Below are 13,478 nucleotides of genomic sequence, written 5' to 3' on the forward strand. Positions count from 1 at the left end.
ACTAGGCAGCCCAGGCTGGACCTGAATTTATAATCCTTCTGCCTCAGTCTCCCAAATGCTGGGATTATAGGCATGAGCTGCCATGTATACTAGTATATTTTTTTTTCCTTAAAACATTTGGAAATATATGTTTGGATATAAGTGTATCAATTTCTAAATTAAAAAAAATCATGATTGAAAATTGACTCAAAAATCCTAAGCGCATATATATATATATATATATATATATATATATATATATATATGCACACACAAAACTCATGAGATATGACTAAATAGAGAGAGCCATTCAGTGAATGGTTTAGGGTCTTGGTAACGGGTAATTGACTCTCATTAGACAACTTCCTCTTCTACATTAATATGTGACATCACACTCTCATATAACATTTTATAACCAAGTGAAATAAAAAGCCCCTCCAGATTGCAACTGTAAGATAATCAGATTCTGTAGTACTCATTATGACTGCAATTATGTAAGAAAACACTCCAAATATAGTTCAGTTATTGCCGTTATTAATCATTCTGGGTTTGCTTCAAGTGCTTGCTTTATAGCCTGCTGGATAGATTCCATTATTCTACAAGCTGAATGTCGAAAGTCAAACCCGTGCATATGAATCTGCTGTTCTAAAGGCCTTTCAACATAATTTACCCTTTCAATTTCTATTTGTGAATAAAAGAAAATGGGGAGAAATAAAGCTGGTGTCAATAGAGTCACTGACCTTTGCAGTAAACAGAAGACAGTCCTTAACACAAAACAACTTTGCAAATAAGAAACTTATTTTGCTAGAACTAGAAAGTTGTGCTGCTTAAGAAGTTAGCCTTGGTGTACCAATTGTTTTCACAAAAAGTATCTACACATTTGATGAGGAAATGGTTAAGAGGATTGGCAAATACACATTTTTGAAGGATAAAACACCCATGTTTTAGAATACAGTCTTAAACATTTTATGCTCAGATCCATGTATTCTAGTTAACTATAAAATCCCAATTAAAAAAACAAAAATTTATTATACACAAACGATACCATATGTCCCACTTTAAATCATTACTATAGATAAGTTTGGTGGAACAAAATTATACCTGAAAATTTCTTAAGCCTAATCTTTGAGGCTGAAGTACTAACTAAAGAGGATTCTAAATGGTCCTAGGGAAAGTGACTGTAAGTATTTACATACTAACATGTGGTAAGCTCAGAAAATATACATATAATAACATATCAACACGGCTTACAAAATTCATGGTGCCATTTTCCTATACTCATGATTTTTTTTGTTTTTTCAGTTTGGCTATATACATTGGGCCCCAAGCTTTGCCCTTTTCAGGAATCACCAAAAGGCTGCATTTCTGGTTACTGGGAGCAAATGTGAAGTCTTGGGAGCAAGTTCTTGCTATCCCGCTAATATCCACAGGCATGATGTTACTGTCAGAACTTAAGACTTCACTGATCACGTCTTGATTTTCAGCCTTGGAAAGTGTGCATGTGGAGTACACAAGTAGCCCTCCAGGACGTAACGCTTTAATTGCAGACCTGTGTGTAATGGAAAAATGAAGAGATGAGTTAGGTACAAAAAGTAACATAGGGGATCCAAGTCAAGAAGATTACATACGAGCTTTACTCTGGCTCAGGATGCAGTAACTCTGGTGATTCTCTGATCCTACACATAGTTCGTTTGCATTTATCACTGATGACTAGGACATAGTAACCAGATAAATCAAGATGAAAAAGTCAGGAAAAGTGAGTTTGGTTAATGATTTGTTCTTTTAAGGGTAGGGAAAAGGAGAAAGAATTCGGGTAATGTGTTTGTCTTGTAAGCCATGAAAATAAAACAGAAATCAAAGACAGTAGCTGGAAACAGACATACTAAAGCACCGATCATAGTCTACATACTCTATGTTGGGCTATCAGGTGAAAATCAGAAGGTATTACCTAAGAAAGAGGAATAAGTAGTTTGTGGAGATATAAGCGAGTGTGGGCCATTCCTCAAACCAAAGACCTTGCATACTACTTTAAAGGGATCCTCTAGAGCAGTGGTTCTCAACATTCCTACTGCTGCAACCCTTTAATAGAGTTCCTCATATTGTGGTGACCCCAATTACAAATTATTTTCACTGCTACTTCATAACTGTAATTCTGCTACTGCTATGAATCAAAATGTAAATATTTTTGGAGACAGAGGTTTGTCAAAGGGTCATGACCCATAGGTTGAAAAACCACTGCTCTATATTAAGAGCCAGCTTAACATAGTGTGATATCAGCAGGAAAAAGCTCCCACCTTTATAATAAGCCTCCTGCCCATTGTTGTATTATTACAGACTAAAACAGTATGACCAAGGAGTCCCAAGAAATAAGTAATCAATACATAAGAAAAAGAACACAAATAGCAAAAATGTGGCCTAGGAATTAAGTGACAATGTAAGTCAGGAAACAAAATATGACACCATTACCACAAAAAGATCAGCAAAGATAGACCACTCATAAAATAGCAACATCCTAAGAAAACAACAAGACAGCTCATAGAAATTTAATATATGTTTATCAAAATAAAGAATAGTCTGTAAAGCACTGTAAAGTTAAAGGTCAACATATCCAATCCCCTTCAAAATAGAACAACAGATAGACTCAAAATGAAATCAATCAAAGTTGTCCAAAATTCAATTAACAGAACTGGAAAAATAATGCAAAGAATTTTTTTGACAACAGGGGTTGAATTAATATAATAGAAGATAACTTTCCAGAAATGCGAAAAGACATGACTCTTTAGTTGGAAGGAACATATCAAGAGGCTACCACATTCATTATTATTCATGTAATACCTAAGATATACTAGGTATTGTCTAGGTATTGGACATGTATCACTGAATAAAGCAAAACAACATAAACACTAACAATTTAAGACACCTCCTACCTGGTGTGATGTCTTACACATCTAAATTTAGCACTGGAAAGTCTGAGGAAAGAGAATTGCTATGAGTTTGAGGCCAGCCTTGGCTACATAGTGAATACCAGTGCAGCCAGGCTTACACAGATAGGCTGACCTGTCTCAAAATTCCCCAAGGAAAAGCACACTATATCCAATACCAAGTGCTCAGCCCTGAAAACATACATATACAAGTAACACTGTATAGGCTGAGCAGGTTGTATTTTCAAATTTAGGGACATACAAATATGTAAGAACAACTAATAAAAAAGAGGCCATGTGTTTGAAAGAGCAAGACGGGCTATGTGAGAGGAAGGAAAGGGAAGGGGAGGGAAAATGAGGTCATTATATTAGTCTCTTTTTTTCTTTATTCATTTTTAATATAATTTTTAATTTATTACAATTTATTCACTTTGTATCCCATCTGTAGCATCATCCTCATCCCCTCCCAATCCCGCCCTCTCTCCCTCCCTCATCTCCTCCCATGCCCCTTCCCCAACCCACTGATAGTGGAGGACCTCCTCCCCTTCCTTCTAACCTTAGCCTATCAGGAGTAGGACTGTCTTTCAGAGTCTTCCTCTGTGGCCTGGTAAGGCTGCTTCCCACTCAGGGGGAGGTGATCAAAGAGCCAGCCACTGAGTTCACGTCAGAGACAGCCCCTGTTCCCCTTACTCTCAAAATAATTTTAAAAAATCTCCTCCATTCATGAAGAAGAGTGGAGGGAGGGGAAATTACAGTTGGGATATAATGTATGAGAGTAGAATTTTGAAAAATTATCAAAAATAATAAATCCAGAGACCTAACAACAACATGCCTTTATTTTCACAAATACCACATTCTCACAGTTATCTCAGGGAGACTAACTATGGAAACACAAATATACCAGTGTATGATATGAGTCTCTTAAACAATGCTATGTAAACACACATTGTCTCTGCATGGAACTGAATTTGGAAAGGGGCTCCTTTATGAGTTAATTGAGCTGAAACCCAATCATTGGAGAGTGTACACTAATCAAATTTAGCTGATATTGTTACAGGAGGAAATTTAGATAGAGTTACAGAGAAAGGAATATGCAAGCAACAAAAGGGAAGGAAGTCATGGAGTGAGGCTTCAGAAGAAACCAGTCCTATTAGTGTCTCTCTCAGACCTGCAGCCTGTCAGCTGTCAGAAATAAAGTACTTCGGAAGCTCCTCGGTGTGGCGCACTTTGCCATGGTGGCCAAGACAAACTTCATACAAAGTATATGCACACATACAAACACAAATAATCCTGTGACAGCATCCATGTGAGTTTGTAAGAGCAAGAGCAGTGTGGGAAGTTTGGACCTTGTCAGGTTGCAAGGAGAAGGAGGTCTCCATGAAGAATGACTGATAGGTGAGAAAAATCAAGATATGTCATGCACAGCTGGGACAGAGAAAGTTTGATGCTCTCATTCCAGGAAAATTCAGTAGTACTCCTATCATAAAATTGAACTAATAGAAAGATAAAATTTAATTTTAACACATTACCCAAGTATACAATAAGCAATATTCATAGTGTTAAACAAACTGTTTATTGATCTTCAGTATTCAGAATCACTCCATAAATAAGTATTATTAATAGATAGTAGATAAAACTTCAGAAGGAATAGTACCAAGGTTGGCAACTATGAAAATGAAAATACCATCAAAATGTACTGAGAAATATATAAGAGAGATCTATGTTTGGCAGGGTCAGCACACAAATACACTTAATTTAGGAAGCAAGAAGAGGAGATGCCCTTGATTATTAGATAGATAGATAGATAGATAGATAGATAGATAGATAGATAGATATGGACAGATACAGATAGATAGAAAAATAGAAGATAGACAGACAGAGACTAGCCAGTAGTAGACTAAGAAATGGAGATCTCAGAGCTGACTCTGAAAGAAGTGGGTAATTCAGTGTCCAGGTGTATTACACTCATTATAAAATTAAGTCTGTGCAATCAGTAGTCACAGGATGGCTAAGAACACGGGATGCAGGGTCATGTAAGTGAGATAAATACCAGCAGCAGGTTATTAGCCAGTGCCCAAAAGCTACAGAAAGGAAAACATACTATTTAAAGATCTGGGGATGTTCTTTAGAGATTTGGCAGTGACCTGGAGAATAAAATAATATGAGAAATATGTGATAGTCATTGCCTCTGATAACAGGAGGAATTGTGGCAACATTTAAGGAGGAGAGAGCAACATTCAAGTAGACACTCAATTGTATTTCTAGATTTTTACCTTTATGGTTAATTTCAATGATAATAAAATGATAGGAGAGATTTAACAGTTGGATAAGTACCTACTTTTCCCACCATCATTAATTGGGAAAATTTGTACAAATTTTCATTGTTAGGGGATAACTTAATCTCCAGACAGCCTATGCCCTGAAATCCCAGATAGCTAACATTTTCTAGTACCTAGAATTTATAGACTTCCCATTCTAGTACCTAGAATTCAGACTTCCCTTTGCTGAATAAAATGTACTGTACACACATACTTGGGGAATTAAATGACAAAAGCAGTAGCAAGTGGCAAGAAGCATTTGATGGGAATCTCTAACGTTTTGCCTAAGGTTTTGAGATTAATCCAATATGTATTAAAAATAAAGCCTTTGTGTTATTGCATATAATTTTTAGTTTAGAAATTAATGTGGCCAGCTAAGTTATGCCAACCTAAGTTTAGAAGATAAATTATGGATTTTGGAATAAAAACAATGGAGAAGAATCAGAAGAATATTGTACAAATTAATTTAAATTTGCATCAAACCAGAAACATATAATTTGCAAATGGTGAGGCTTCTGTGTCCTTTGGTGCAACATTAATGCGAGGAAAAAACCCTCATCCTTACTTCATTAAGTACTAGCTTTGTTATCTGTGGAATTAAGACTAAAATAGTTCTTTTACTGGGAGTTTAAAGACATCTGCATTCAAAACTACATATATATCTTTTGCACAGTGACAACCTAATAGATTTTTTAAAACTACACACCTACTGCCATAGTCAGTATAAAGTGATCTCAATTGTGAGTAGGTCTAATACACATTCTGGTAAAATGACAACACATTTAGTGGCTTAAAGTATATCAGCCATATCTCCATCAGGTCTCTGGACCCCACAGTTTATAATAGGCTTCATGAATCAAATCAGGGTGTTCCTAAGCTACATTACCCCTGCAAGCTCCAGGGGAGGAATCCTTGCTTGTATTTTGTTTTGATTTTAGCATCCATGTACCTTGGCCGGGCAATGCTGTCATTCCAACCTGAGCTCTGTCACCACAGCTACTAGTCTACCTCTGTGCTTCCTTCTCATTTCAAGGACTTTTGTGATGACTCTGGTTCACAGAGATATGCTGCACAATCTCCTCCTCTCAGATCATAATTTGGTCAAATATTAAACACTTTCATCCTATTCGTGTGATGAGACTCTAGTCATCACTGTTCTTAGCACAGAGGTGTTATCTTATTGATAATTCTCATCTCTGGTGTCTATAGATAAGAAGCCTTTTCCTGACCCTAACACTATATGTGTACATACTGCAGAGAACAAGACGAACATATGGGTAAACATTAGGGACTAAAAGCATGCATAAAGAGTAAGTAGACCCTCTGGGGCAGGCAACCTCTAAGTATGTTTTTTTTTAAATTTTTTTATTAATTACACTTTATTCACTTTATATCCCCCCTGTGGTTCCCTCCCTCCTCCCCTCCCAGTCCTTCCCTTCCTCCCCCTTCTACACGTATGTCCCTCCCCAAGTCCACTGATAGGGGAGGTTTTTTTTTCCTTCCTTCTGACCCAAGTATGTTTTTAAGCAATGAAGTTTGGTAGACCTTAACAAACTCACTACAAGGCTAAAATTTGGGATGGAAAGGCATTTAAAGACCAGAGAGTTGAATAATACATTCTGGCAAATTAGTATGATGTTGGCCACATACAAAGACAAAGGAAGACCAGGCAAAAACAAATAAACAAAGAAACAAAGAAACCCCCCAAACAAAACAAAACAAAAAACAAATCCAGACACAAAGAGGCAGAGAGAAGTTAACAGGCTTCTCCCTCCAGCATGAGCTTCTGTGCTGTTGACATTATTCTTTTCTGTTTCTACTGAGAGGGAAGAACACTAAACTGCTATGCTAACTTTCTCCAAAGGAGCAATGGCCTTCTTTCTCAATATCCCTGACATACCTAGGTTAACAAGACCTTGGCAAACGTACCTGTACAATAACCATTAGCTATAATGCATAAAATGATCACAAATAATGTTGAGTTAAGACACATTATTTAGACAGGCACAGTGGCACATGCCTGTAATGCCAGCACATGGGCAGGCAAAGGCAGGCAGATCTCTGTGAGTTGGAGGCCAGCCTGGTCTACTGAGTGAACTCCAGGACAGCCAAAGATACAGAGTAACAAAAACAAAAACAAAAGCAAAAAAAAAAAAAAAAAGCGCATCATTCAACACTGAAAAGCAGCAGAGGAAGGCTTACTTAAAGTATCATGCTAACTAGAACAGAATCAGAAATGCTCATAACTCAAACTGTTACATCTCTATTTCTAAAATGAGAACAGATAAACATTATCCTGGGATATCCAATGTCAAAATATATCATAAACGTTGTTTGGAGAAGTGGAGAAGTCCTTTTTAAGAAAGCAGAATGCCACACTATACAATCCCTCTCATTTCCCTAAAGCACCTATATTTTCCCAGAAGCTTCCTACAGAAGTGCTCATCAGGCTTAAACCCCATTTGAAATATAAAGTAAAATTCTATCTCAGAGCACTGTTGTAGTAAACAGAGACAATACTGTTAAGAAAATAAAATGCAGTGGAAAATCCCTTATAGCAAGTACTACTAACAAAGAAAGAATGGCCACTCAGTACAGAAAGCATTCCACTTGCCCTGGTGTTTTACGGCTGATGTAGGATAGCTAGCTCTCTTCAAATCTTCTGTTACTTTTCAATGCCTTAAAGAAAAGGCTGAAATGCATCTTGTGCATAAGCATCTAGTTAATGACGCATCTGAAAACAAAGCCAGGCATAGTGCTACTGAGGAAGCCATTATGCAGAAGGGCATTTTGTGTTCTTAAATGAAACAAAACCCCTACTGTATCACTGGACATTTACTGAGTAAATGGGAATGGGATTTCAAGCCAACTCTCCCTTGTACTTTCCCATTAACACTAAAAAGCACTGAAACCTATAAATTTTGTTTTTCAAGTTTTCATTAGTCTAAAAGTAATAACTAACACAAATCTACTTATGGCATATGGTGTAACTATCTTTATGTTTTTGTAAGAGTTAACATGCCTGATTACAGAGTATCCCTCTAAACTCTCTGGCAAAGAAGAGGGTGTCCTATATATCAAATATATACTGTACTCTCTCAACCCCCATCCAAATGTCTAAGATCTGAAAACACCAACACCACACCGCAGGTGTTTTGAATCTGATTTTGAGCTTCTATCTTATATTCAAATAGGCTTCACTGAAAAGTTTTATAAAATAGGATCTGTAATATATCTACAAATAACCACATAGTTATCCATTGAACATTCTTTCAGTGCTTTATATAAGCAGACAATGAAAATGTTAATTTTAAAAGGCATCAGAAAGGGTTGATCATGTAGCACAGCGGTAGAGCACTTGCTTAGCATGCCTCAGGCGTGGTTCAACAGGGGCAAATCATCAGGCAGGCATATCTACTAATAAGTAGTCTGTAATGCACACCAGTGCTTTCTTATCCTAACATAAGAAGAAAAACTATTTTTTTTTTTATTTTGTAAGACATCAAGGGTTCCATCCTCTTGACATCAAAGTGCTTTGTGTTTGTATTAAAAACAACAAAACAAACCAAAAACCCCAGAGCTATGCGTATAGGTACTAACTGAAACCAATTGTTAAGGCATTCCTTTTATCTTTCCGAAAATTAAATTCTCTGCTTTTCATCCTTCAACGGTCTACTTACAGGAAGCTTCAACCATCAAGAAACCTTTGAGATACTGGCTCAAAAACAAGGTAAGAATGTGCTCCTTCTCTGTTCATCTTTTGGTTTCCAGATGGGCTCACTAGCTCCAACTACCAGCACTAGATTTACAGAGAACAAGAAGAAAAAGCAAACGGCTACCTGAATTTAAATCCTTGAAGGAAAAACATAGTACTTTCATAACAGCACATGTTTCATGAACCTAGAAAGCTAAAATAAAATAGATAAGCAAACATGTCTTAGTACCCTGACAGTTATCGAAGTACCAAAGGAAGGCAATGTAATACTCAGCCAAGATTTACCACATGACACAGAATGTCCTGTCCTATGTTCCTTATGACAAATCTCAATCTCAAAGAATATTCTATATGTAAATACTATTAAGTCCACCTAATATTTAAAAGCTATAAATTCCTCTTTCTCATCTATTCTTCTACTACCTGATTAGAAAGCCTGGCATTCAGCGGGGAGGGTCGCTGTTAATTAGATCAGCACATTTAACTGTTTTCTGCATTTAAAAAGGCCCAAAATTACATTATAGGAGAAAAACAAAACAAAACAAAAACCTATCAGCACAGCAACAGTGCCATCTTTTGACTAAAGAAGATAAAGAAGAAAATGGTTTTAGTTTTCCTTTTTCACTAATTCCTCAAGACCTGACAGTAGGTGACTTCCCTTTATGTCACCACTGTAATATAATATATTTAAAGATGTAGCTCCTGTCTCACCTCCAATTGCTGATGCCGAGGTTCCCTTATTCTTGAAAATACAGATGATGACTGAAAAATACTATAACTAATATATTTACTTTTCATATTCATTCCTGTCTTTCTACTATCATTGTAGAATTACGGCACTTGTACCATATTATTTGACATAAACATGGGCAAACAATAAAATGAAACTCACATACTCACTTTAGCAGACAGAACACAATATCAGCAAGCCTATCCTCCTTAGAAACTTTAGCATTACACTTAAAAAAAAAGTAAGGAAGACTCTTAACCAAGTGGTTAAGAACACTTGGTGCTTCCCAAATTGCTGAGATTGGTTCCAAGCACACAGACTAGGCAGCCCCCAACCATCTATAGCTTCAGCTGAAGGGTAGGTGTACCCTGCCTTCCTTTGGCCTCTACTGACACCAACACATATGTGACATATAGACACACATTTAGATATGAAAATAAAATCCTTTTAAAAATCAAGTAAAAGTAAAATAATTTTAAACATTTAAAGTAAGCATGAGAAGCCAATTCTGTAACTAGTTATGTTAATCACTTAGAGTCAAGCAATATTTTAGATTCTGGGTCACATTACTTTACAAGGCATTGCAACCTGTGCTGAAAAGAAAATAGGTCATGATAATATGAAAACTGGAAGTGTCCTACCTAGTCCCACTGCTCAAATGACAGCTAAACTACAAAAGTACGACACCTCGTTCCAGAGGACATTACATACTTGGCATATATCATCCCATAAAGACAATTTTACTCTTTGTTTGGGAATATATATATATATAATGCTCCTGAAAAAGGAAAATGTAGGTTTGGCTCCAATTAACTTGGAGCAGGCAAGCAAAACTCTCCTATTCTTCAACCCCATAAAAGGAAGCCTCACAGAATACTCAGGGCCTTGGAATATCTTCATTCAAGTGGCCCTCTGCTCTCTTGCAGCAAATCTGACCTGTGCTACTAATTTTTCTGAATAAAATATTTTTGCTATTCTGTAATCTGTGTACACTTTCATTTCATTCTTAAGATGCTAAGAACTTAGAAACAGGCAGCCTAAAAACCAACTGCTAACTACCAGTAACAAACTGATCTACCTGAAGGAAATGTGATCTGTCTATGTATAACATTATTTCCTGTTTACTTGATGCACTGCACATGCAGTCTTAATAAGACCTTACAAAGTGTACAAGTTAAATAGTCAGGCTCCATTTATCAAACCAAGGGTCACAAACCATGACTAAATCACATTGCTAATTAGGGAAGTGCAGACTCCCACCAGAGTTAGTAGCAGAGTAGGGCTACAAGCGTCACCACTGCTTTCCCCTAAAGCAAACAGTGAAACAGCTAACCTAAGTATGGAATCTAGGGTGACAAGACCTAGGATGCCACAGACATTCATTTATCATCCCGGCTATACCAAATACTCATGGAAGGAAAGGAAAACCTACATGGCTTCAGGCATTTTCACATAAACCAGAAGCTGGCATGTCTGAGGCAGTGACCTGAGAACCTGAGTGTACATAATGTTAGTTATACTTATTTACCCCTTCCTACAAGTAGAATTCTAATTCAACAGTAAGAACTGGACTGGCTGTCCTCATAGGCTCAGGCTCTGATGATTGTGGAACCTGGCTGTCTACTGATTGCCAGTATACTTTAGGAAGCTTACTTATATTATTATTTATTTAAGTCATTATTATATAAAGTGTCTCTTCTCTGTTATATCAGGAAAACAATTACTTTCATTAATACCAAACTTGGTATCATGCTGTAGTTGTTATAGCAGAATCTAAAATATGATAATGGTAAAATAAGCAGGTAATAGGGAACAAAGTTGCAAAACTAAACATTAAAATGCTAGAGTGATAACTGGTGACATTTTAAAACTTCATTGAACCACTATGCTCAGATACTTGGCTAAATATTATTCTGAGCATATCTGTGAGGGTAGAGGGGTTAAATAAAATTAGCATTTGAATTGAGAGACTAATAAAGCAGGCTGCACTTCATAATGTGGGTGGGACTTGAACAGTTAGTTGCAAGACTGAATTGAAGAAAATGATGACCTCACTTAATGAAGAAACTCTGTAGCAGACTGTGATGGACTCAAAGTGTAATATGGGCTTTTCCCTAGGTCTCCAACCTGCTGGTCTACCCTGTGAAATATGAACTTATTAACTTCCCTAATTGTAAAAGTTTCATTTGAGAACCCTAGCTAATTGGCCAATGACCTTGACTATTCCTCCATATTTTTTTTCAAATTTGCATTCTCTATCTCTTTAAAGAGTTATTTAATTGGCATGATTTCTTAAAGTCCACACACAACTACAGATCTACTAGTTCAGCCTGTATGCATAAGACAGTAGAAAATGTGAGCGGGGCAAGATGGCGGCGCAGGGAGGACTCTCATTCTGAGCAGCAGCAGCAGGATCAGCACAGTGACCAGCAATTAGAACTCGTGGCCATAAAACACAGTCATTGTGTTTCCCAGGTGAGAGGATAGCCCACGGTGGGGGATTCAATCAGCTTTTAACTCACCCAGCTAAACCACAAAAGAGATCCTGGTTCGGCCAGACGCTTGGCTACCCGCCGCCAGCCCCAGCCCCAGCCCAGAGCCACAAGCCAGTGTCTCTGGTCACGGTCCCAGACTGAACAATGCGCACCACACTATCAGAGACTGGAATTCCCAGTTGAGAGATAACCCCACGGTATAGGAAACAATTGGAACCGACCTTAGGTCACCCAGATATCCCCTGGAAAAGACTCAGGTTCCACCGGCACCCCAGGAGCGAGCCCGGAGCCAGAGCCGGGGACCCAGGCTCCAGCACAGAGCCCTGCCTGTCTGTGCGCCTGATTCACCACCTCAGATAGAACTGTGGACACCAGGACACCAGCGAATGAGTTTCACTGTCTGGTGCAAACACACAGGGAGGGAAACGGCTCGTCTGATCTCAGAGCACTCAGCCGACACCCCCCACCCCAAAAAGGTCTCCGGAAAATTACCCAGTTTAGGCAGACACCCAGGCTCCCAAAGGCTGGAAAGGCAGACACAGGCAGTTTCTGTGCACCAGCCAGCTGGTGGAGACTGAGCAGTGTGCACCAGGGCAAAAAAAGAGACTGAGAGTCCCTGTCTCCAGAGAATCCACAGGGTAGGAAGGAAACTGTACTGACTTAAATCACCCAATCCTTCCCTGGAAAAAGACTAGCAGACCAGCGGGGCCGAGCCGCTGGAGCTGTGCTCCATACACAGGCACAAACAGTTGCTGCGCGTCTGATGCCCAACTGGGTCACAGCAGCTGATCATTAAATTTACAGCAAGAAAGCCAGAAACAGGGCAGCTGTCCTCAGGACTTCCCTGGGGGAGAAGAGAACCGTCTCGACTAACAAAGACCACAGTTACCACAAAGGTCTCTATCCCTGAGGTGAGCAGCAGCAACTCCTAAAAAAACACCAGCCATCCAGGGACTATACCCAAAAAGCTGAGAAGATATCCTTCAGGAAAAACCAGCTTTCTGCAAAGGGGATTCTTTCCACCACAGGATCCACAGGAACCACCAGAAAATAACCCCAAACACCTAAGATAGCACAATGGGTAGAGGCCAGCGTAAAAGCTCAAGCAACAAAAGACAGAGCAATATGGCATCTCCAGAACCCAGTTACCCAGGGGCAAGTAGCCCTGGACACCCCAGCATAACTGAAATACAAGAAGATGATCTAATAACTATGCTCATGAAGATGATAACAGAGGAAACAAATAAGATACGTAAAGACATAGAGGAAGATAAACTCAAACAGAATGTTGCCATCCGTAAAGAAATAGAGGAAGCTGCA

The 13,478-nt window shown here is 38.3% G+C and overlaps 1 protein-coding gene across 1 annotated transcript in view; it reads right to left on the minus strand.

Annotated features, from left to right (window-relative positions):
- Nucleotides 1–252: 252 nt before the first annotated feature.
- Nucleotides 253–13,478, minus strand: part of Nsun3 (NOP2/Sun RNA methyltransferase 3) — a 58,064-nt gene continuing 44,838 nt past the window's right edge. The window contains exon 6 of the mRNA XM_055593492.1: nucleotides 253–1,528. Within this exon, the coding sequence (XP_055449467.1) occupies nucleotides 1,258–1,528 (271 nt within the window). The 3' untranslated portion in view covers nucleotides 253–1,257. The remainder of the gene's footprint in view (nucleotides 1,529–13,478) is intronic.

This window comes from Psammomys obesus, unplaced genomic scaffold, assembly GCF_907164565.1.
Source record: "Psammomys obesus unplaced genomic scaffold, mPsaObe1.curated_primary_1811, whole genome shotgun sequence".
In the NCBI taxonomy this organism is placed as follows: Eukaryota; Metazoa; Chordata; class Mammalia; order Rodentia; family Muridae; genus Psammomys; species Psammomys obesus.